The 23,561-nt window shown below is 45.8% G+C and overlaps 1 protein-coding gene across 1 annotated transcript; it reads right to left on the reverse strand.

The window, feature by feature from the left end:
- Positions 1–19,764: 19,764 nt before the first annotated feature.
- On the reverse strand, positions 19,765–22,947 carry c5h11orf24 (chromosome 5 C11orf24 homolog). The gene is made up of 4 exons (XM_070831397.1): positions 22,803–22,947; positions 21,069–21,198; positions 20,822–21,012; positions 19,765–20,715 (listed from the first exon to the last, which is right to left on the reverse strand). Exons 1-4 carry the CDS (start codon positions 22,945–22,947, stop codon positions 20,366–20,368), a joined length of 816 nt encoding a protein of 271 aa, XP_070687498.1. The 3' UTR covers positions 19,765–20,365.
- Positions 22,948–23,561: the final 614 nt, after the last annotated feature.

The raw sequence follows: 23,561 nt of genomic DNA on the forward strand, positions 1-23,561 counted from the left end.
GGCGGGGGACCAGCTCCTCTACAAGAGCCTAAAGAAAGCGGTGCTGGACAGGACGGGCTGCTCGTCGGAGGACCACCGGCGACGCTTCCGGGGGTCTCAGCTTGGCGATGGGAACGCCCCTACGCGTATGCGCTGCAACTCCAGGATGCGGCAACGAGATGGCTGCAACTGGGGGAGACCGCCAAGGAAGCGCAGATGGTGGAGACCATCGCGCTGGAACAATTCATTGAGGGGCTCCCGGCAAGGACTGCGGCATGGGTTCGCTGCCACCGCCCTGCCAAACGAGAGACCGCCGTCACGCTGGCCGAGGATCACTTGGCCGTGCATCCCAGGAGCCAGGGGGACAGCCGGACACCGATGGCGGAACGACCCACCCCAGCCCCCGGCAGGAGGAGCTTCGCCCCACCGGCACAGCAGGGAGACTCAGCCAGCTCCACCGCGCCGCCAACCAGCAGCGCCACCCCGCGGCTCTCCCCTCCACGGGTCCTCTCCCGCCCACAGAGAGTCCCTCAGACGCTAGGGCAGGAGTGCTGGCGGTGCGGGCGGCCCGGGCACTTCCGCTCAGAGTGTCCTTTGATGGAGGTGGGCCAGACGATCCGGGTCGCCGGTCCGCCAGCACCCTTCCCCGGTCCAGGTGAGACGTACCGCGTTCCGGTAAGGATCCAGCAGGGTATACACGAGGCTATGGTGGATTCGGGTTGCACGCAGTCCATGATTCACCAGAACCTGGTTCGGCCCGGGGCTTTGGTGGAGGCAAGGTGGGTGGATATCAGGTGTGTGCATGGGGATATTCACCGCTATCCCATTCACCGCTATCCCAAACTCTACCGGACGTTACAAACATCAACTAGGTGGGAGGTTTGGTTGGGATTCAAATCCTGGGGTCTCATTGGAAGAAGTTGTTTGGAAGAACCAAAACAACAGAAAACGTTTTCTAACGAGAAACTTACTAAAAATGCATCTGCTTGATAATTCTAGCACATTGTACTCACAGACAAATAGTTTCCAAGGCACAAGCGTGTAGAAAAACACTCAGCCGCAACATGAATCCAGCACTGTCTTGCATGTCTGCTCAACTGAATAATGTGACTGTCTGACTGCTGGATTACCGTTAGCTAGTAGATGGCAGTGTGGCACACACTAAGGATCAAATAAAAAAAAAAAGTTTTTTAACTATTTTTTAACTATCACTTATTGTGAGTGCTTTTTAACTTATTTAATTAATTTATGTTTCAAAATACTGACATCAAAGGCAGCACACTCCCCGCTCGATATAATACTATTATATCACTATAAACATAACCAAACTTATAGGGCAATGTCCTCACAGCGACATACTTAAGAGTCACTCAGTCTCTGAAAGAAGGACCACAGTCTCTGAAACTGGTCTCAGGAAAACTTTGGCTGTCCCATCCTTCACAGTCCGCACCTCCATCTTGCGGACCCTCTTGTCACTGCTTGGCAAAACTTCAACAACCAGTCCTATTGGCCACTCATTTCTGTGGGCCTGGCTGTCGTTCAGCAAGACAACATTTCCTTCTTTGACGTTCAGCTCGTCTTTTGTCCACTTCCTGCGGCAACGAAATGCAGGTTGCATTTAACCAGAAGTGCACAAGCAGTAGCTATAAAAGGGAAAGGTTATACAGTATGTACAGCAGTGCAATGGGAATGGTCAGGAGGCTGAGCTCAGCAGGGAGACAGCAGATGGAAAGAAACTGTTCCTAAACTTGGTGGTTTTAGTCTGGAGGCTCCTGTAGTGTCTCGCAGAGGGCAGGAGGGCAAACAGTCTGTGTGTTGGGTGGCAGGAGTCTTTACTGATGTTTTTTGCTTTCCTGAGACAAACGCTTCTTGTAGATGTCGCCGAGCAGTTTTAACCACCTTCTGCAGCACCTTCCGGTCCGACACAGAGAAGTTCTCATACCAAACTATAATGCAGTTGGTTAGGATGCTCTTGATGGTGCAGTGGTAGAAGTTCACCAGGATGTCTGAAGAAAGGTGGTTCCTCAGGAAAAAGAGGCGCTGGTAAGCCTTCTTAACCAGGTTGGAGCAGTTAGTCGTCCAGGTAAGGTCCTGTGAGATGTGGATCCCCAGGAATTTGAACCTGGTCACACGCTCCACCGCCGCACCGTTGATATGGATGGGTGTGTGTGTGTCAGCATTCCTCCTGAAGTCCATGATGAGGTCCTTGGTCTTCTTGGTGTTGAGCAGCAGGTTGTTCTCGTCACACCACGCAGCCAGGCGGTCCACCTCCTCCCTGTAGGCCGACTCATCGTTATCCTTGATGAGGCCAATCACTGTGGTGTCATCTGCAAACTTAATGATGGTGTTGGCACCATGTGCAGGTCTGCAGTCGTGAGTGAAGAGGGAGTAGAGGAACGGACTCATCACACAGCCTTGTGGTACACCGGTGTTTAGGGCGAGGGTAGAGGAGTGGTGGTGGTCTGACCTGACATGTTGGGGTCTATTGGTCAGGAAGTCCAGCAACCAGTTGCAGATGGATGCACCGATGCCCAGGTCTATGAGTTTGGTGATTAACTCACAGACCAGAGGGGATGACTGAACTGAAGTCTATGAACAGCATTCTGGCATATGTATTGACATCGTCCAGGTGTGAGAGGACAGAGTCCTGGTTGTCCTTCTGAAATCGAGCATAGAAGTCGTTGAGCTCATTGAGAAAGGAAATATTACAGGATGGGGGGGGGGGGGTTGATGGGCTTGTAGTCACTGATGAGGATTGGAGTTGGAGAAGTGTTCCTCAACCCTCTGTTTGTAGCAGTGCTTGGCTTTCTTGATGCCTCGCTTCAGATCAGCCCTGGCTGGGATGTAGCCCTTTGACCACATCAGCCACGCGTGAGTGCAAGCCCTCAACGATTCTTCTGGATATCTGAAGAGGGGGCATGTTAGGGTCATTCAGGAGCAGCAGAGACCCACTCTACCGATGAGCTGAGCGCGAGGGACGAACCCGCTGCTCTAGATGATCTTATTGGATTGACTTTCTGTCTGGATGGCCAATTGAGGTCTCACTCCCAGCTGCAGAGTTTCCTTCCAACTCCGGACCGCACCCTTCTCCCTCTACTTCCGGATACCCTGACGCCTGGTGTCTCTATGCCCGTGACGCTTGTTCCACGAGCTACCCAGGAACCCATGCAGTTGGGAAGGACCAGACTGACTGAGGAAGAATGCCGCAGATGCTTGAGTTCTGGTGAGTGCCTCTACTGCGGTCAACTCGGACATTTTCGCTCGTCGTGCCCGGTGCGGCCAAAAGACCGGGCCCACCAGTAAATGTGGCCGTACTGGCGGGCCATGCTGCGTCTGACGGGATCGGACCTCACAGGTTTCTAATCCCGGCTACTCTCTGTGCCCAATCTTGGAATCTTTCCCTGGCAGCGTTGGTGGACTCGGGAGCTGAGGAGAACTTTTTGGATGCACAAATGGCAAAACAGGCTGGTTTCGCCACAGAGGCCCTGGAATGTCCCTGGAACACCCAGGCCATTGACAGTAGGAGTTTAGGACGGGTAACACATCGCACATTGCCCATTACACTGGTGTTATCTGGGAACCATCGGGAAACAATTCAATTTCTGCTCATTTCCACCCCTAATACCCGGGGCAAGATATTAAATTGGAGCTCACAATGTCATGAGTCTTGTCTGCAGTCTGCTCTTCCGCCAGCAGATGGGGTACTTACCTCGTCCCCATCCTCTCCTGACTTCCCCGATCTATCTGGAGTTCCTGAGGACTACCTGGATCTCGCGGAGGTTTTTAGTAAGAGTAAGGCGCTTTCGCTTCCACCTCACTGCCCATATGACTATGCTATATTGATTTGGTTCCAGGAGCAACATTACCTTCCAGCCGCCTATATAATCTGTCCCGACCTGAGCAGGGGTCCATGGAAAGATACATCAACGATTCTCTGGCTGCTGGTATTATTCGCCCCTCTACATCCGTTCTCGGGGTGGGTTTTTTCTTCGTGGAAAAGAAGGATTCATCCCTGCATCGATTTCCGGGGGTTGAACGACTTAACTATCAAGAACAAATACCCTCTTCTCCCCATTGACTCTGCTTTCACCCCACTACAGGGCGCCACCATCTTCCCCAAACTGGATTTACTTGGTGTGAATACGTGAGGGTGACGAGTGGAAGACGGCGTTCAATACCCCCTGGGCCATTTCGAATACCTTGTAATGCCCTTTGGGTTGACTAATGCCCCCACCGTTTTTCAAGCTCTCATCAATGATGTTCTGAGGGATTTCCTCTACCGGCTTGTGTTCGTCTGTCTCGATGACATTCTGATTTTTTCCCAGACACTCCAGGAACATCGGGAACACGTCCGGTCGGTTCTCCAGAGACTACTTGAGAACAAGCTCTACGTCAAAGCCGAGAAATGTACGTTCCATGCCCCCCAAGTGACCTTCCTCGGATTCGTCATAGAGAGTGGTCAGGTGAGAGCAGACCCAGGAAAGGTTAAGGCGGTGGCAGACTGGCCTACGCCCGCTAACCGCAAGCAGTTACAGAGGTTTTTGGGATTCGCTAACTTCTACAGGAGATTTATCAGGAAATTCAGTCTGGTGGTTGCTCCTTTAACCTCTCTCACCTCCCCTTCTCGCCAGTTTTCATTCTCTCTCCCAGAGAAGGGGTCCAGATCTCCGCCTTCACCCATGCGCCTACTTTTCCCACTGTCTCTCACCCGCAGAGCGTAATTATGATGTGGGCAACAGGGAGCTGCTGGCGGTAAAGTTGGCTCTAGAGGAATGGAGACACTGGTTGGAGGGGGCGGCTCTCCCATTCGTTTTTTGGACGGACCACAAAAATTTCTCTTACATCCAGAGTGCTAAATGACTTAACTTGCGCCAAGCCCGCTGGGCACTTTTCTTCAGCCGTTTCATTTTCACCCTCTCTTACAGACCCGGCTCATGGAATGTGAAACCAGACGCTTTCTCCTGCCAGTTCTGTTCCGAGGAGTCCAACCAAGTTCCGGAGAACATCCTTCCAGCCTCCCAGGCTATTGCCGCCATAACCTGGGACATTGAGACCGCGGTCCGTCAAGCGCAGATCCAGCAGCTGGATCCTGGTGGAGGTCCTCCTGACCGTCTATTTGTCCCTGATGTCATCCGTTCACAGGTCCTGTTTTGGGTCCACGCTTCCAAATTCACCTGCCATCCAGGGATAAAGTGGACCTTATGCCTGGCAAAGGGACACTTTTGATGGCCCACCATGGACCAAGACACCAGGGAGTACGTTCTCGCTTGCACTGTCTGCGCTAGAGGGAAGAACACCCATACACAGCCCACTGGTATGCTTCGGCCACTCCCTGTCTCGGCCGGCCCTGGTCCCACATCGCCCTAGATTTCGTCACAGGTTTGCCCTCTTCCTTGAACCACACTGTCATACTTACCATAGTGGATCGTTTTTCCAAGTCTGCCCATTTTGTAGCCCTGCCCAAACTTCCATCCGCCAGAGAGACCACTGACCTCCTCACCACCCATGTAGTTCGCCTCCACGGGATTCCCAAGGATATTGTCTCCGACCAAGGTCCCCAGTTTATATTTAATGGTGTCACCAAAAAAAACCTGACCGCTGAGTCAATGTATGAATGGGCTCTATAGTATTTCACCTCGTCAGATCAGCGACAGTCATCCAATCGCTCACTGCTTCTGCATTTCAAACAGACTTTTAGAACAACTTTTAACAGTACTCACCTGACAAAACGACAGATAATTTAGAAACACATAATGCTGAACCAGTAACTCACCATGGTATCCAAAGCAAAACACAGCAGTCTTACAGACACATGACAAAAGAGCCACCTACTGCCTACTTTACCAGTGTAAAGCTCAGCTGCTATTAGCTGAGCAGTATCAAGAGCAGATAGCTCAGCTGCAGAATAGCTACCAAGCTGTACAGCAACCTAACTGACATTTTTGCCAAAGAGGCATCTGACTCGGATATGTCCTCAGAGAGCCCAGACGCCGTCTTGCATCAACTGCGTCTGGGCTTCAGAGACTTGATCCTCGGTCGAGTGGCCAAGCTACTCCAGTCAATTCAAGGGCAATATCTAGGAGACCAATATCTAGGAGACCCTCCATCGCCCCGCTCAATTGACCCAAGTGTCCTTCCCCTCGGGAGCATACACCAATCTATCCTTAGCAGCACAACCTTGCACTTTTCCCCACTGTGGAGGTGTGGGCTGGTTTTGAGCTCAGCTGCAACAGGGAGAGTTGCAGGGCTGGCCCAGGAGATGGCGCGGGAGAGAGGTAAGTAACACCAGCGCACCTGGGAACAGGTGGAGTAAATTGCCTCTCTCCCTTTTTAAGCAGTAGCACGCCGGGACCTGGAGGGAGGAGGAGACACATGGCCAAGAGAGCCGGCAGAGCGAGAGCCACAAGGGAGGACCGCACATTTTGATTAGCGTTGGACTTTGTGTTGGATTTGGAAATAAACTGTTTGAGTTGGAACCGCGGTCTGGTGGCTGAGTCTGTGAGTGCTGGAGAACCTACGGAGACAAGGTCTTGTGTTACACTGGCGCCCAATTGCCCAGCACTTCAACGATGACAGACCGGCAGGAGGAGCAAACTACCCAGCCACTGACGATGCTGGCCCAGATGCTGGGGCAGATGGTCCGCATGAGCCAGGAGCAGGCAGCGATGCACCGGCAGCACCTGGAAATGCTCCAGGCCCAGGCAGAGCGACAGACCAGCGTCCTGGAGAGCCTGCTAGCCCAGTTGGAGGCTGCATCGCCGCGGGGTGAATGCCAGTTGGTTAACCAACCTGCCATACCCAGAGCGCCATTGCGCCCATTACCCCTGATGGAGGTCCGATTTGAGCGCATGGCATTGGCATGGACCTCATCGGGCCATTTAACCGGAGCGCACGTGGCTATTGCTTTGTGTTGGTCCTGATGGATTACGCAACGCGATACCCGGAAACAGTGCAGCTGCGCACCATCTCTGCAAAGAGTGTGGCGCAGGCACTGTTTCAAATAATCTCCCGAGTGGGGATCCCGAAAGAGATCCTCACTGACCAGGGCACCTCGTTCATGTCACGGACAGTGAGAGAGCTATCGGATTATTGGGCATTAAGTCTGTTCGTACCAGCGTCTACCACCCTCAGACCGATGGGTTGGTAGAGCGGATGAACAAGACCTTAAAGTCCATGATCCATGAAAGTGTTCCTATTCGCCTCGTCATTCGAATAGGACAGAAAATACCCTGCTCATTTTTCATTTTCATGACAACAACCTGGATCATGTCCTTTTCACTTTTCCAACCAAAATGATCACAATTGCTCACCACGAGACGCTTCTGAACAAAGCGATCTATGGCACCGCTCTAAGCAGTGAAGGTGACATGATTGTGTATGGTCTCATCACAAAAGACACATCCTTCAGGGGTGATGAAACCTGTTCCCCACCAGAGGACCCTTATCCCAGCTTTGAGTCAGAGATTGAGCAACAGCAACAGACACTCTGACGACAGGACCGTAAGAGGTGACCCAGCAGACCAATAAAAGCTGGCCTTCTCCTCTGTCAACCACCAGTACACCTGGAACCGCTGCCCATTCGGGTACTCGAACTCCCCTGCTAAGTTCAACATCTTTCTCCACAAGGCGATAAGCGACACTGCTACACGCAGTAACCTCATATGTGTGAATGATATTCTCATGAGGAGCCAAACCTTCAAACAACACCTGGCCGAGATCCGTCACGTGCTACATCAGCTCTTTGCTGCAGGAGCCAAACTGAAAGGCCAGTGTTGGGAGTATGTCGGTCGAACCCCAGGCAGGGAGGATTTGAGCCATCCAGGACATCACTGGGCGTGTCAGAACTTAGAAACTTTTTAGGAATCATTACGACTTTCTGGGCCCGACAAGGACAGTAACGATATGAAGCCAACCGCCAAGCCAAGCTAGGTGCAGAACAGGGCACGCCCTGGGAATTTAAAAGTGATTGGTTCCCAATTTCTCACGTCTGTGTAGTGAATGCCATTACCCGTCAACAGGTGAAAGAGATGCAAGAAAATCCTCAAACCTGTTTACAGACCACCAGGGTCGTAAACCTGGTGACGAAGACCTGGTCGCCATGCAGGAACCCAGAAGAGCTGCATACTCTCTGTTCTGATCAGACGCACTTGAAACTGGGAAAAGGTTTACTGGTCTACACCCACAGCGTCTGGGTGCCAGCCTCTCAGCACCCAATGACACAGCAGTCACAACAGCAGTTCTCCTGCTGAATGTTCAACTGCTGGGGGCTACCCCTCTCCATTGACTCATAGAAGTACCCATTTAACGTCAAGCATTATCTATTAATTAATTAAGTTGTATATCCCACACCATCCCCAGTCATCCGGCTAGGTTAAACGTACCAACAACACCATTGTTAACATGCTCAAGATTTATTATATAATAGCAATGGCAAGGATTGGAATGTGAAGCTTCCCTTTTTGCTGATGGCCATTAGGTCCACACCGCACCACTCCATGGGAGTCACGCCCCTTGCCCACGAACCAGTACCGCCCTACAAGAGATACCTGGATCACCTGCTGTGTCTGAGCACTGCTTTCATCTCACTATTGGACTCAATTGGCTTCTCCCAGAGTGTAAATGGACACCCTCACTCCTTTAACCACACCCTTGGCCTTGTTCTGGCTTATGGTGTTGAAACTGAACAGTTAACTTCCCACAAAACTCTATTCTATCACACCATTACCTGATAACATTTGATTTCTTGTTACTGAACTATGCGACATTTGACAAAAATGTCCTCACTAGATGCTTATCTAATAGTGCTGCCAAATTTAAGGAAGTGATTCCATCAGTATTTAAGCCAATGCCATGTCCCATACAATAGAAGACCCCTATGCTAATCTTAGCCCCTCCCAAATTGATAATCTGGTCGATAGTAATAGGCTACTTCCTGCTGCTTCCTACTCTCTCTTGCAATAAGAAATGCACGGATAAATATTTTTGTACTATCAAAACTATTGATAGTTTAGAAACTATTAAAACTATCATATCTCCGGTTTTACATGGTGTATCAGCATCAAACAAAAACTGTGAGAGAGTTTCCAATCTGCACTTTAGAGTGAAGTTGACAGCAGCAGGACCTCTAAGGGTTAATGGCAAACCATTATGGTATCAAAAAGAAATTATCCTGGTGGGGAGGACACATTTTCTAACAACATAACTGCTCTGGATGGCATTACTCTGGCCTCCAGGTCCACTGTGAGGAATCTGGGAGTCTTATCTGATCAAGATTTGTCCTTTACCTCCCACATAAAACATATTTCCAGAACTGTCTTTTTCCATCTACGTAATATTGCTAAAATCAGGCCCATGTTGTGCAGAACTAAACCAGCTGAACCCACAATGCAGACACAGAACTGGGTGGTTGGGAGATAGATGGGTTTATTTACACCAAAGGATATGAGCAAGGTCAGGGAAAAGGGGCTAGCGGGAAGCAGGACCGGGGTGGGGAAGACAACCAGGTGGAGCAGGGAGCAGGAGCGGGACAGAGACCTGGCAGAGCAGACGGGAGAGGGACAGAAAAACCGGAACCAGGACAGACAGCAAACACGAGCAAAATCACAAGCACTCTTGGAGAATGGAACCTGAAGTGTACCAAGTGCAACAGACAATCGGGCAGAGAGTGGTGATCTGGGCTGGGCTTATGTACGCAGGGAAGTGGGAGTGGGTGGCTTGATTGGAGATTGGTGTCAGTTGTGTGTGAATTGCAGGTGTGTGGGCGGAGTGACCTGGAGTAACCTCTGCTCAGGTGGCAGGTAGAGGGAGACAGCACAGGAGGGAGAAAGGCAGGGGAGACAGAAACCAACAGGATCCTAACAGCCCATCCTGTCTACAGATGATGCAGAAAAATTTGTCCACATATTTGTCACTTCCAGGTTGGATTATTTCTGTTCCTTATCATCAGACTGCCCCAATAAGTCCTTAAAGACTCTCCAGCTGGTCCAGAACGCTGCTGCTCGTGTTCTGAAGAGAACTAAGAGAAGAGACCATATTTCTCCTGTACTGGCTTCTCTTCACTGGCTTCCAGTAAAATTTAGAATAGAATCTAAAATCCTTCTTCTTACCTCCAAAGCTCTTAATGGTCAGGCTCCATCATATGTTAAAGAACTCATAGTACCGTACTACCCCACTAGAGCACTGCGCTCCCAGAATGCAGGCCTACTGGTGGTTCCTAAAGTCCTCTAAAGTAATGAAGGAGCCAGAGCTTTCAGCTATCAGGCTCCTCTCCTGTGGAACCTCCTTCCAGTCTGGGTTCGGGGGGCAGACGCCCTCTCTACATTTAAGAGTAGACTAAAAACCTTCCTTTTTGATAAAGCTTATAGTTTAGGTCTGGATCAGGCCTTGGACCAGCCCCTAGTTATGCTGCTATAGGCTCAGACTGCCGGGGGACTCCCATGATGCACTGGGCTCCTCTCTCCTCCTCTTCCTCTCTACCATCTCTGTGCTCCATGTCCCTTTACTTGCCACCTTTACTACCTTAGTATCTTCCCCAGAGCCTTTCTGTGCTTTTCTCATCTCAGGTTCCTGTGGATCCTGGTCCTGGTTCTCTGGCTTCATGAATCACTGCTGCGGATGTCACCATATTGCTAATTATTTGTCATATTCCTATTATCAGTACTATAATTGCTGTCAGCATTTTGGCTGCTGTTTGTTCGTGCACTCCCCCCTTCTCTCTTTCTCTCTCTCTTTCTCTTTCTCTTTGTCCAACCTCCACCCAACACAGACCCCGACAGAAAGCCCCCCCCTCTGAGCCTGGTTCTGTTTGAGGTTTCTTCCCGTTAAAGGGGAGTTCTTCCTGCTACTGTTTCCTAATATAATATCTGATGCTGCTCATGTGGGAATTCTTGAATCCTTAATGTTGAATTCCTGAATCGTTGGGTCTCTCTCTAATTAAAGAGTTTGGTCTAGACCTGCTCTTTATGGAAAGAGTCTTGAGATAACGCTGCTATGAATTGGTGCTATATAAATAAAGATTGATTGATTGATTGTAGTCTATATGGACCACAATCCACTAACTTTTTTGCACTCTGTGTTACAGTGCGGTTTGGGCACTGTACACAGATTCTGTTCCTACTGTCCTATTGTTTGGATATCTGCCACATCAAAGGCTCTGAGAACATTGTGGCAGATTCGTTGTCCAGAGCACCCTGTTCTTAATTCTTGTACTGTACAGGTTACTGTGTAATCTCACTGCTCTTACTTCATCTCTAACTGTTGCTCTTAAATGCTTCTCCAGGCGCCAGAGTTGCAGAGTTTCAGGGTGGAGTTTTGATGGGCTGGCTGGGGAGGTCTGCAGAACGGTCAGTATGGAAAATGTGTATACTTTGAAATAGTCAAGTCTTAGTATTCATTTTCTTGTTCTTTTTTAAATATTTATTTTTTTAGCTGTGGTCTGTTGGAATTCCCAGTGGGATCCCTGTTTATCGGGGGTCCACACAACCATACAGACGCTTGGCTGATTACCGGCTTTTCACATTCTTTTTCTGTTCGCTCACATTTTATTAATAAACCGTTTGTGATCACTTGCAACCTCATCTGGTCTCCTGTTCCTGTCACAGTTTATGAGCTCCGACACAGGAAATAATACAGGTATCACCTTAAAGGCGAACTCCCATATTTATAAACCTGGGCCCTATTTTTATATATTATCACTTTGAAATGACTGGTAGTACAAAAACTTGGTCCAGTAGATCGCCTCAGCCCGCAGCTGAGGACAGGTAGCATTTCAGGGCAACTGCACCTGATCACAGTAGGTCCACTAAAAGAGCTTGTTTGATCCACTGACAGGATCAGAGTGTTATTCTAAGTGTGTGACAGCATTATGGAAAAGATCCCTACAGAGAGAGACCTGGAAGATCCTTTTGGTTCACCACAAACAGACAATCAAGTTCCCTAGCCCCTACAAATGGGAGAGATGCCCTCAGCATCTTGCTGCCACCACTGTGCTTTGGGATGGGATGGTATTGGCATGTATGCCAAAAAGGTCTGCTCTGGTTTCATCAGACCACAAAACTTTCTGCTAGTTTGGTGCAGGATCCTCAAGGTGTCTCTGGGCAAACTTCAAGTGGACATCCAGATGGATGTAGATGTATTGCATGTAATTCCAGGTTATAGTCAACATAATCTGATGAAAATTCTGGCTTTCAACTATACCTGCACGATAACGTCACTATGGTTATAGCAAGGTACCTAAAGAGTCAGGGATTGGGTTAATGCCCCCCCTCTCCCTCCCAACCACCACACACTTACTTTCTACCACTCACACGAAGACAACTCTACTTAGTGCACCAGCACTAAACACTGGTTGTTTAGTGACCTGTGGAATCGTCAAACATGGCTGTGAGTTTTGAAAGATTCTGGGCTGTAGCTTTTTTTGACCTTTGCAAATATTTTCTAATATCCATAATAATGACATATGACCAGACCTAGCAAGAATCATAATGTATGTGGCTGTAGAGTACAGACCGCTGGCACAACAGTTAGAGTTGATTCAGAGGAAATCTGCCAAACCTCTATTACACTTGTTACGGTAAATGGGCAGGAGAATGTTTTGATGCATTTCAAGCTTGACAGTTTTTTTTAAATACTCCACAAGGATTTTAACTAAACTAAAAGACAACATTTAGCAGAGTTTCCCTAACCTCCTTTCAGTGAATCAAGCACATTGAATTTGATTATCTGTGAACTGGGTTTATTCTGTCTACGGCAGTTGCTGTTTATTATGATTTCTGTTGTCTTGAAATATGAACACATTCCCATGTTGGAAAGAGAAAGATTTAAAAATAAAATGCTGTACTCTAAATGATCCATCCAGAGTAGGTTGTGTGTTTGTGGAGCTGTAAACTGTGCGGGATGGCTGGGAAGCATGTTTACTGTGTGTGGTGTTTAGTCTGTGTGTGGCTTGCTGTGCTTGGACTCCCATACACACTGACTGATGTGTTGCTGTGCTGTCTTTGTTGTGGGTGTGTTGGCAGTTGTTATGCAGGATGACTAAGATGAAAAGAACTTGTGGATGCTCTGGAAAACACATCAGTGCAGAGATGACGAGTAGCAGCCTTGCATCGCTGCAACATGCCGTGATACACATGGAAAGTGTATTACTTAGGGACTCATACTGAATGCTAATGGTTGAAAGTGTTTGGACTGCAGCGAGTTTCAGCTCAAATGACAGTGAACTCGTGTTACCCTGTTAAGCTGAGGAAACTGCTGACAGAAAGGTAACACGATGTCAATTATATGGAAATGTTCTGGATATCTCAAAAGTGGTGCAGCACAGATTAAAACGATCTGCAGAATCTCCTGACAGTCTGTGCCGGGAAACACAGCAAATCTTTTCCGTCACCTGAAAAGGTCCCATCGCAGTGACCACACCCATTAAATGTAGGTCCATGTTATCATTATCAAATGATATATGGCGATAAATATCCATAGTGATCATTATGGAAAACTAGTTGTGATCATGTGTTTTTGCCCAGCCCTACTAGATCATGTCATATTCTTTCTCGATAAAAGATCTCTACACACTGAAAGGATCTAGATTATTTGGACAACCTCCAAATAATACATATTCATGTTATCAGTGCTAACTATCTAATAGTTGATATACAACAATCTTAAAGCGACCATTCTGAATATATTTACTTTTTGTACCCAAAAACGGACTCTGTTGCATGTGTAACCACACCCAACAGTGATGTCATTGTCTCCTCAGTGCACAGGTAGCTCACAGTGGCAAGGTGGCAAGTTAAACCACTGGAGGTTAGTAAATACAATGTTCAGCTTTTGTTAAGTTACTCTTTTTACAATAAAAGTGAATGACTACCTCTTCCACCACTCTAACATTTATTGGCCTTTTCAATTAACCAGCAGCTCATCAGTGCGGTCAATGTTGTCAAAGTGACACTATTCATGTGTGGTAAAGGGGCCATGATATTTTCTAATAAACACAATGGTAAATGCTCTGTATTTGTACAGTGTCTTTCTAGCCATTTTAACCATTCAAAGCGCTTTTACATCACATCTTCATTCACACATCATTCATACAGGAGGAATCTAATTTGGAGGAGAATAATCTTTCACACAAATTCACACACTGAACGATGACCCACTCTACAGCTGCCCCAGACTAAAGTTATGTTTCCACCCAGTGTTAACAAATGGAGTGCATCTTTGTGGTCCAACAAATCTTATCCTTTATTAGCTAGCAGTGTTCCTCTTCCATATGTGGGTACCCCCTCCTGTTGACCAGTGACCAGCGGGACTCCACTGGTAGGCTGTGCATCCCTGTACTCATGATTAACGGCTCCATAGCGTGGACAAGAAGCCTTAAATCAGTTTTTTCTTTCAGCTGCATTACCACACAGGTGATGTCATCATGATGCAAACATGATGTTCACCTTAATGGACTGACTCAGAGTTTTATCTCTTAGTGAAATGAATGGAATCCAAAGGCTAAACATTACAGCAGTAGTGAGAGAGCTAAAAACTCTATTGCCTAGAGCATTTTAATCTACAACAGTTACTGGAATAATTACAGAAGTCATTTTGGAACAAAGTATTCCACTAGCAAAACACTCCCACCAAACCCTCTGCACCAACCACTGAGTAACATGTGTGTCCATTCTATTACCGTGCATTTTGCCATCTGACTAAGAACGGCTTAGAAAATAACAGCAATAAAAATACTTCACCTTTTACAAACACATGGTTGGGAGCCAAGTCAAACTTGTTGTGCATCCTTCAGAATCCCCAAGGCCAAGGTGGAGCCGTGAGAAATCCGATGAGCGGGTGGATGTCTGAACGGCTGGCTCTCTGGGGGACCCATCAGCACAACCTGAACCGCTGGCTAAACCAGGCATGCAGCTTTGATCAATGAGTGCTCTCTTCATATGGAAAGATGGAATTACACTGTAACTGCGCTACAGCATGCGGCTATGAATTAAGCATGTTCTGCCGATGTCTAATCATCAATTGGCTCAAACACCCAACACGATCAATTTGGTTTCATTATTTATTCTCTGCAAGTAAAAATATCATTTCAAAGTGCTTCATACAGAGTCGAGTTGGCACATGGCAGGTGTCTCCTCTCTGTCATTTCTTGACATTCTGCACATCGGTCACAGCAAATCCAAATCCAACCATGAACACAATCCACCAGTGTAGTTTCCGGGACCTTGAACAGTTCACTTCAGAGGGACTGATCAGAAACTGTGAATCACAGTCAGGATCAAGTCTCATCTTATCAAATGACAGACACAGTATATCACTGTAGAAATTAAGTTGATCTTACAGAGGTCTCACATTTGGTTTCCAATGATCACAGAATCCTTTTTTGTTACCTCAGGATAACCCAAATGGTTTTTGTCATGATCACCAGTGAACAATGGACACGAGTCCACCACAGCAGTCACCTCTAAATACCAGACCCAGGGCAGTGATTACCCTGTGTCGGTATGCTTTTCTTTCATTTTTTTTAAATTAGTTTGAAGATGGTTTGGGTTTCGCTGATATCATGAAATCATTATTTTGTGATGGCAAAAAAAACAAATTCTTCATGCTGAGAGTATTAAAATGAGTCAGTGATCATGAGAAAATAACATTAAAATAATTACACCTGGGTATGGAAGCCCAGGGCAGCCATTGTTGCAATTATTTTTCAAACCCCGTTTTTGGGAGACATTAGTTAATTATTTCAGGAAAACAATCCCAATATTTCATAGTAACAATTTAGATATTTGTATCTTGAAGAAAGAAAAAGTCTTTTTCTGACAATAACCTGATAAATATCCTATCTCCTTAAGGCAACAGGAAAAGATGAGAAACCAAGAGGTCATTTTAGTCATTCAAGATAACTGAAAAAAAGTAACAGGATGAAGATCGCATGTTCCTGACTTAAAGGAATACATATCAAATTGTAATGAGAAAACAAGACTGCTTTGTAATCATCTAGATCTAGTTTTCTTGATGTCAGACGATAAAGATCAGCTTTTCTTGGGGTAATGGGATGAAAGTTTTGAAACATTTCTCAAGAAGACCTTGTTCCCAAGATAATGGTATAAAACTTTGTTTTCTCAAAGTTATGGCGTAAACATCACATTTTCAAGAGAAACAAAAATGATTGCAACAAAGCTGCTTTCTACTTCCATACCGATGGCCTCTTGTAAACTGATTTGACTGTCCCTTGCATTTCTAGAACCAGACATTTTGTCAAATACTGTTTTATAGGATTTCCTTGTCGAGCAAGACAAAAATGATCCTGGAGGAAAAAACGAATCAGTTATGGCATGACATCAACTTTCAAGATGTGGGAAATTAACACAAAATTGGCAGGTCCTAGACAAAAAACACCAGGGTCCAAACCAAAGTGTTTTGTATTTGCAGAAATTCTCAATAACACAAAGGTTACATGTGACTTTGAAAACACCTTCTGCTGTGTGAGCTTTCAGATCCACCTTTAAATCTTCCTCCCACGTTGTGGAGTACAGTTCCTGTGGACCTTTCAATCAGTCTCGTATTGATAATGGCTTTATGTTTCCCTTGGCTTCGTCATACAATAATGTGCTTCAGTGATTATTTGGCGATTGTCCATCAATGATGAACCCGTCAGAAAAAGAAAAATACAAAGTGGTCCAGAAAAGAGAAAAGGCAACTGTAATTCTGTCTGTAGCATGGATACTCCCTTCTGAGAAAGAACATTTTAGTTTCTAACATTGAAAAACCACAATTCTGCACCAGAACTGAAAAACAAGACTGTTACTGGTTAGTAGAACATCCATAACCCTTAAGATCATAACAGACGGAACACACTCTAGTATGTGTTCATCAGTTTGTGAATTCTGATGATGCAAAGCATAAGGAGAGGAAAGGAAGTCACAAAATATTACATAACAGAAGATAATGAATAGAATGTTTCCAGGAATGATCAAATGTCTCCACTATGTGTTAAAATAAGTGGATGAATGGCTTAAGGTTCATGTTGATCTGTGAAATATGAAACTATATCCAATATATTCAAAATAGCACTCAAAAATACATTCACCATGGGCAAAATATCAAACACTTAATAAATAATAAACGATCTAGTATGGCCCTCTTCCCATGTGATTCATTGCAGTACAGGTGAAAAAACAGTAAACAGCTGAAATGTCATCTGCATCAGTGGTGGTGAATGCAATGTGAAGTGAAATCATAAGACTTTGAAATTAAAAACAAAACACTGCAGCACTTGGGACATGGTCTTATTTGCTGTTAACCACAGTTAGATGTGAAGATGTTCAGGTCTTCAGCCTTGACTGGAGGCAGGAGAGGAGCTCGCCCAGCTCAAGCATCAAAGGTCAAAGGTTAGCAGGTGTCTTCTAGTCTTCTAGTGTTGTAAACATGATGAAGGACTAGGCTGGGATGTCAGGGGCTTTGAGCCTATATGGTCAGGAACAAACTTATGTGGTCTCTTTACTTATTGTGGCCCCAGAAGCTGTTCTACTTTAACTGAACCTGTTAGTTGAAACATAGTTTCGTCTTTTGGCGTTATTTAAGTGATACAGCAATGGGAAGCATTTGTTGACTGATAACAGCTCACCAACATTGAGAATAGTGAGGGAAGCCTGGGTTTTAACACTTCAGCTTTTCAGCAAGCAAACAAAACACAACAAATAAAGACAGCTTAGGGATTGTTAGTACTGGTGTGTATCATTGTCACTTTTGATGAAAGCCAACTGCTCCCCAGCTTTGTACTAAGATGAACCATGGAGATGATGAATGGATCAGTGGAACTGTGGGTTTCACAGCAAACAAACCTGTTTTCCAAAATGTCTGACCGTGTCTTTAAAGTAACAACATGAAGAAACAAAACAACAAAAAGATCATCCTATCACCCTCAGTCACATTTCATGTGGGTACAAGACAGTTCATTTAATAACGGCCTGTTGCCTTGACAACAGTCCTACCCTTGGTTATGGTTGACCTTTCCTCGCCATTTGGAACAAACTGAAATGTTTACTCAAGAGAGCTTCGGTGAAGAGTGGATGTCTGATTATCTCCACCAGTCTGTTCCAAGCTGCGCTATGCTTCGTGTGTGCAGCCTCAGAATCAGGTTGGCTATTCACAGCTACGTTTGTAATAGAATGCAGAAAAGCTGTAGTGCTGTTTGGCCTGATGGGAAGTCTTTGAAATCATGGACCGAATTCTTGAAAGGGGTGGAGTTAATGTTACTTGGATGGATCTTATTAATCCTCGGTGTGACTGATCGGGTCTGTCTGACCTTGTCCTTTAATGTCAGCATCAAGCAAAGCAGCAGCCATCGAACAATCCTGAGCGGCCGCTAACAGACGAACCTCTGATAAATTCAACTACAATGGCACGGCGCTCTCTCTGGCCCACTGACTGAACCAGACACCACACTGTACTCACTCTGGCCCCGACACAGCATCAAGCTACAGCACGCAAGGCCACATCTAGGGAACCTCATGCAGAGCGATGGAAATACATCTTCCACTGTATTCATTCGAATATCTTTCTAAGAAAACTCCTATTTTTCCACATAGTTATTTACCTTCAATTAAAAAATGGAAGAAGCTGGTTCAAGTGCTGTGAAGCCACTCAGGTCAGATCTTTTTCATGGCACACCTGGTATTAATTGCACTGGTATTTCATCAGACAGCTATATTTAAATAATCATTCAACTGACACATGAGCTACAATTTACATCTTACTTTTGTAGTTTTGGCCATCTTTTTAACCTCTTCATTTAAAGGTAAAAGTACACCTGAAATGTTGGTAATAATCTTTCATTTGAGGCCACAACCCATGCTGTGGTATTCCTATCCACTGGCAACAGTGATGTCAGTGTCCTGACACAACCACAAGTACACTTCTACATCTCTGCAGCAGGGTGACAAGTTAAAGCAAGCTTTTCAGGTGTTAGGTGATTAAACGGTAGATACTAAAAGTGTTGGAACTGGTCCAGTAGATCACCTCAGCCAGCAGCCACCAAACGGGCTGCAATGGCTGCAACGTGATCCTTTGGGACAACTGCACCTGATCACAGTAGGTCCACTAAAAGAGCTTGTTTGATCCACTGACAGGCTCAGAGTGTTATTCTAAGTGTGTGACAGCATCATGGAAAGGATCCCTACAGAGAGAGACCTGGAAGATCCTTTTGGTTTAACCACAAACAGCCGTTATATCGCTCTCTGCACACACACCAGACTCTGCCATTTCACCTCACAGAACACAAGAGATGCAGGTTTAATTCTAACTCAATTGGTTATTGTGTAATAGTGGCCAAAACTACAAATAATCAAGTTTTGATCAACAAAAACTATCCTTACATTGCTGTCTTAGTTTTAACAAGGTCCACCTGTGACCATGAGCCCTACATTCCCACATCTCCTAAATGTGTCTGAGATTTTTCAACTCGAAGCGAACTTGGTGAACTATGATGATTTTCAAAATAACAGTTGTTTGTTACAATAATGTTTAAATACTACAATAAAATGACAAGTGTAGCTTCAAACTAGTGTCATTTGAACAATCGTTATTATCAATGACTCAAATTAATCAATCGGTCAGTTACTTTAGTCTTAATTTGTACTGAGTGAAAATATGACAGAGGGGGAAGGAGCTACACTTCTGTAAAGATTAAGGGTAGGGCTGAGCAATATAGTAGAAATCGGTGCATATTCTCCCAAATGGTAAATGTCTGCAAAAATATACGGAAAATGATCAAATCAATGTTCATTACAATTAACTGTGTTCCACTGTTATGCATTACATCAGCCACAATTATTCAAACGTGCAAAACAAAATCACAAGTATAAAGAAACATTTGGAAAAACTCATGTTGTGATTCAACACAACAAAATGATAATGACACTGACATATTGCCAAGCCCTGTTGATGTGTTGTTTCCCCACAGACTGCATGCATGTTTCATGACACAATGTGATAGACGTGCTAATTGAAGAGCTGTTCCTTGTTAGTCACAGTCATCTAACTGGTCATTAAGGTCTAAAATGGGTATAGCTTCGACCTTAATCCGGGTTATCTCTAATTATGTTGCTCAACTTATGGCAAAAATGGGACAAGCCAACCTCTTCACATTCAAGCCATCAAAGAAAGAAGCAGGAGAAGAAGGCGTTAAGTGGAACAGTTAACATGGAAGCAGATCAGTGGCTGCTTTTTGAGTCAGTTCAGCCAGAAGTAAAACTGGAATAAACTGACCCACACTGGCCCTCAGTCACCTTGTGAGTCCACAGCACCGCCGTGACACATACAGTATGGTCCATCTTCCATTCTACACTTTCTGACTCCAAATGATCTCCACAACTTGTGCTTAGCCTTGCCTCCCTCACACACCAGAGTCTGTGTACATGCCGTTGATCAGGTAGTCCACCTGGGTGTAGTCCTTCCTCCTGTAGCTCTCGTACGCCTGTGTGACGAACAAAGCCACCGTGACTAAGAAGAAGAGCAGGCCGAAAAGCAGGACGGCAAGTAAAGACGCGGTATCCACCAGCTGACTGGTCAGCGCGGCCCCTGCTAAATCTGCCATGTTACCCCTTGTTCCAGAGCCGATGGGCTCACTGGGGCTGGTGGGAGTAGTGGTACTGGTGACAGGTGTGGTAGCAGGCCCTGCGGGTAAAGAGCTGGTTTGAATTGGTGGCTTCCCAGTACTTGGGGCAATTGGCTGTGGTGTGGCAGCTGATGATGATGATGATGGTGATGGTGATGGTGACATCTCTGTACCTGCGTTTGTGATGATGGTGTCACTTGAGTTAGCTTTTGTGAGTGTGGCTGTTGCTTTTACAGTCGTTGCAAGTTGTGGTGCTGCTGCTGTTGCTGCTGCTGGGACTGTTGTGGGTGTTGGTGTTGATGTAGATGTAGACGCTATTGTTGTTGTTGTTGCTGCTGTTGTAGTAGACGATGGTGTTGTTGTTGTTGTTGTTGTTGCTGCTGTTGTAGTAGACGATGGTGTTGTTGTTGTTGTTGTTGTTGCTGCTGTTGTAGTAGACGATGGTGTTGTTGTTGTTGCTGCTGCTGCTGTTGTAGTAGACGATGGTGTTGTTGTTGTTGTTGTTGTTGTTGTCGTTGTTGCTGCTGCTGCTGCTGCTGCTGCGGTTGTAGTAGACAATGGTGTTGTTGTGGTTGCAGAAGTCACTAGTAAAGCGGTTGTGTGTACAGACTCTGCAGTAACAATGCTGGGAACAGATCCAGTGTGAGCAGTCTGTACGGGTGAGTCCATGGTAGTAGAAGGAAGAGGGGCCTCGGGCTGAGTGACTCTGTCTGGTGATGGAAGCTGATGATCTGCCCGTTGATTGGATGGCGGAGCTGTGGGTCCTGCATGCTGGCTGAGTGGGAGCGATGATGCTACAGTGTCATTTATTTTGTGGCTGTCCACTTTAGTGGAACTGGTCTCCTTAATAGTTGCATTTTCACCGCCACCTCTATTGTCACCTGAGAAACAAAAAAAATCCACGAATGACCAAGAGTAAAATAATGAAAAATTATAAATTCATTATAAAGCATATTAGAGTGAGCAACATAATCACAGCCTAAACAGACAGCAGCTTTTAAGCAGTCAGTCCGTTTGACACTGTGTTAACATTTCTAAAAGTTTCAAAAACTTCTGCAAACACTTCAATGCAATAAATAAACAGATACACAGCAGTGAGTAATGACACAAAAGGAGCATACATGACATCAACTGGCAGCTTAATGAAAACATAAATTAATTACTTAATATGACAAGACTGATACCTGCAGGAAAATTCCTTTACAGCAACAGCAAAAAAGGTGAAATGTACAGTCTCTTCACAAACCAGAGTAAGAAGCAGTACAAATGCAAGGAAAAGATCCTAAACATTAAAAATAAGGCCAAGGCTATAAATTAGCCGTAACTTGCTTTTTTTGTTTGATGAAAAGCTATGATGAACATGTGACAAAGAAGTTTACAGTAATGTAATGAACACACCAGGCAGGCCTCCTGTGCTGTCTGAAGTAGGCGGCAGGCTTTGTCATGTGCTGCTTTCAACTGCTCACCACTGTTGCTGAGCCAAACAAAGTTGGCTTGATTAGGACAAGCTAATGTTCTGTGACTGAAAACTGTTTGCATCACAAAGGACTGCTTAGCATATTTAAGATGTACTGGTGTTTGATATATTTCTTGTGTGCTTCCTGCACTTTCGATGTAAGTACACAGCTAGTGCTGTGACATACTGCCCTGAAGCTTTAAGGGGTTATGCTGTACCCGGCGCTACGAGCAAGGCTGCTCTGAAAGCTTAGGCAGCTTTTACTTTCTTCTAGAAGTCTGGTGGCACTACAGAGAAAGGACAAAATGAAGCCTGTTGGGGGGAAAAAGGACAGTTTTTGTTCTCCTTTCCAGAAACACACATCAAGCAGAGCTTTCACCACTGCAATCCTTCTGCTCACCGCGGCCCCTACTAACTATCACAGTGGACGTAAACATGGCGACCACACAAAATAGTCTCATGTTCATTGACGAAAACAAGGCCAACCGTCTCGCCATCACTCATACTACAGTTAGCGTGGGGACTGTAATTAAAGCATGATACGGCCAGATGGTGTATGACACACCCATTTAGTGTTGCTGTAGTGATCAACTGGTGAAATCTTATGATGAGCTACAAATCAAAACCACAGGTATCTATGGTGGGACTCCTAAACATGTCATGTAGAAGTGCAGCTTAAAACTAAGTATTTGACAACAATCTGTCAGCTGTATTGTGTAGCCACAGCTCATTTCTAAGCAAATCCTGGTTTCTACTCACTTATGTTGAGCTGGGTTAAAGGCTCGGCCAGCCCTGGACTCTTTACTGGTGCTGTGGAGGACGAGCCAGTGAGGATCAGCAGCAGGCAGACGAGGTGAAGACACACCAATGGACTCAGATGGAGCGTCAAGGGATACAGGGACATGGTGGGGGGGTGACACAGACACACACACGCACACACACACGCACACTCACATACACTACCTTATGGTAACACACTCATAAGCCTAGAGTGAATTTACACATACACACATGAGCACACTCAACAAGAACAGGTGGACACACAAGGAGTGGAGGCTCCGCTGAAACAGGCCAATGGAGACCAGGAGGAAGTGAAGGCAGCATCCACTTTCTGGACCTACACAAGACAACAACACAAGCACAGGAGACTGGTTTTTAATCTGTTGTGGCCTTTCCACACACCAACGCCATTTTAGATTACTGACAACGAACCTTTTAGCAAACTGTGTTTCAGTGTCAGTGTGTAGGTGGTTAAACATGTTTGTCCCGTGATGCCAGAGCTGCACTGGTATCACCTTTGTTTGCGTCATCATGTTGGGACATTTCCTTGGTAACAGAGCTTCTTGTATGTGTACACGTTAAATGTACAGTTTTAGGAACAGAGGTGTCAAATTGGAAATAGTGTTTCTCATCATTGCTTCATAATCCAACAATCCCATATTTCAAGACAACAACCCTGCCACCAGTGTTGCTTTGGATGAGACCCAGTCAGACAACAAAGTGGTTGTTGCTGTTGTC

Source organism: Pempheris klunzingeri, chromosome 5 (assembly GCF_042242105.1).
Source record: "Pempheris klunzingeri isolate RE-2024b chromosome 5, fPemKlu1.hap1, whole genome shotgun sequence".
Classification (NCBI taxonomy): Eukaryota; Metazoa; Chordata; class Actinopteri; order Acropomatiformes; family Pempheridae; genus Pempheris; species Pempheris klunzingeri.

Bases quoted from the DNA above. Each gene is read 5' to 3' on its own strand.
- c5h11orf24 (XM_070831397.1), bottom strand. From the start codon at position 22,947: ATGTCCCTGTATCCCTTGACGCTCCATCTGAGTCCATTGGTGTGTCTT. The intron at 21,199-22,802 runs GTGAGTAGAAAC...TTGTTACTGCAG, and splicing joins TTTAACCCAGCTCAACATAA to AGTCTGTACACACAACCGCT. The intron at 20,716-20,821 runs GTAAAAGCAACA...CATCATCATCAG, and splicing joins CACCACAACTTGCAACGACT to CTGCCACACCACAGCCAATT.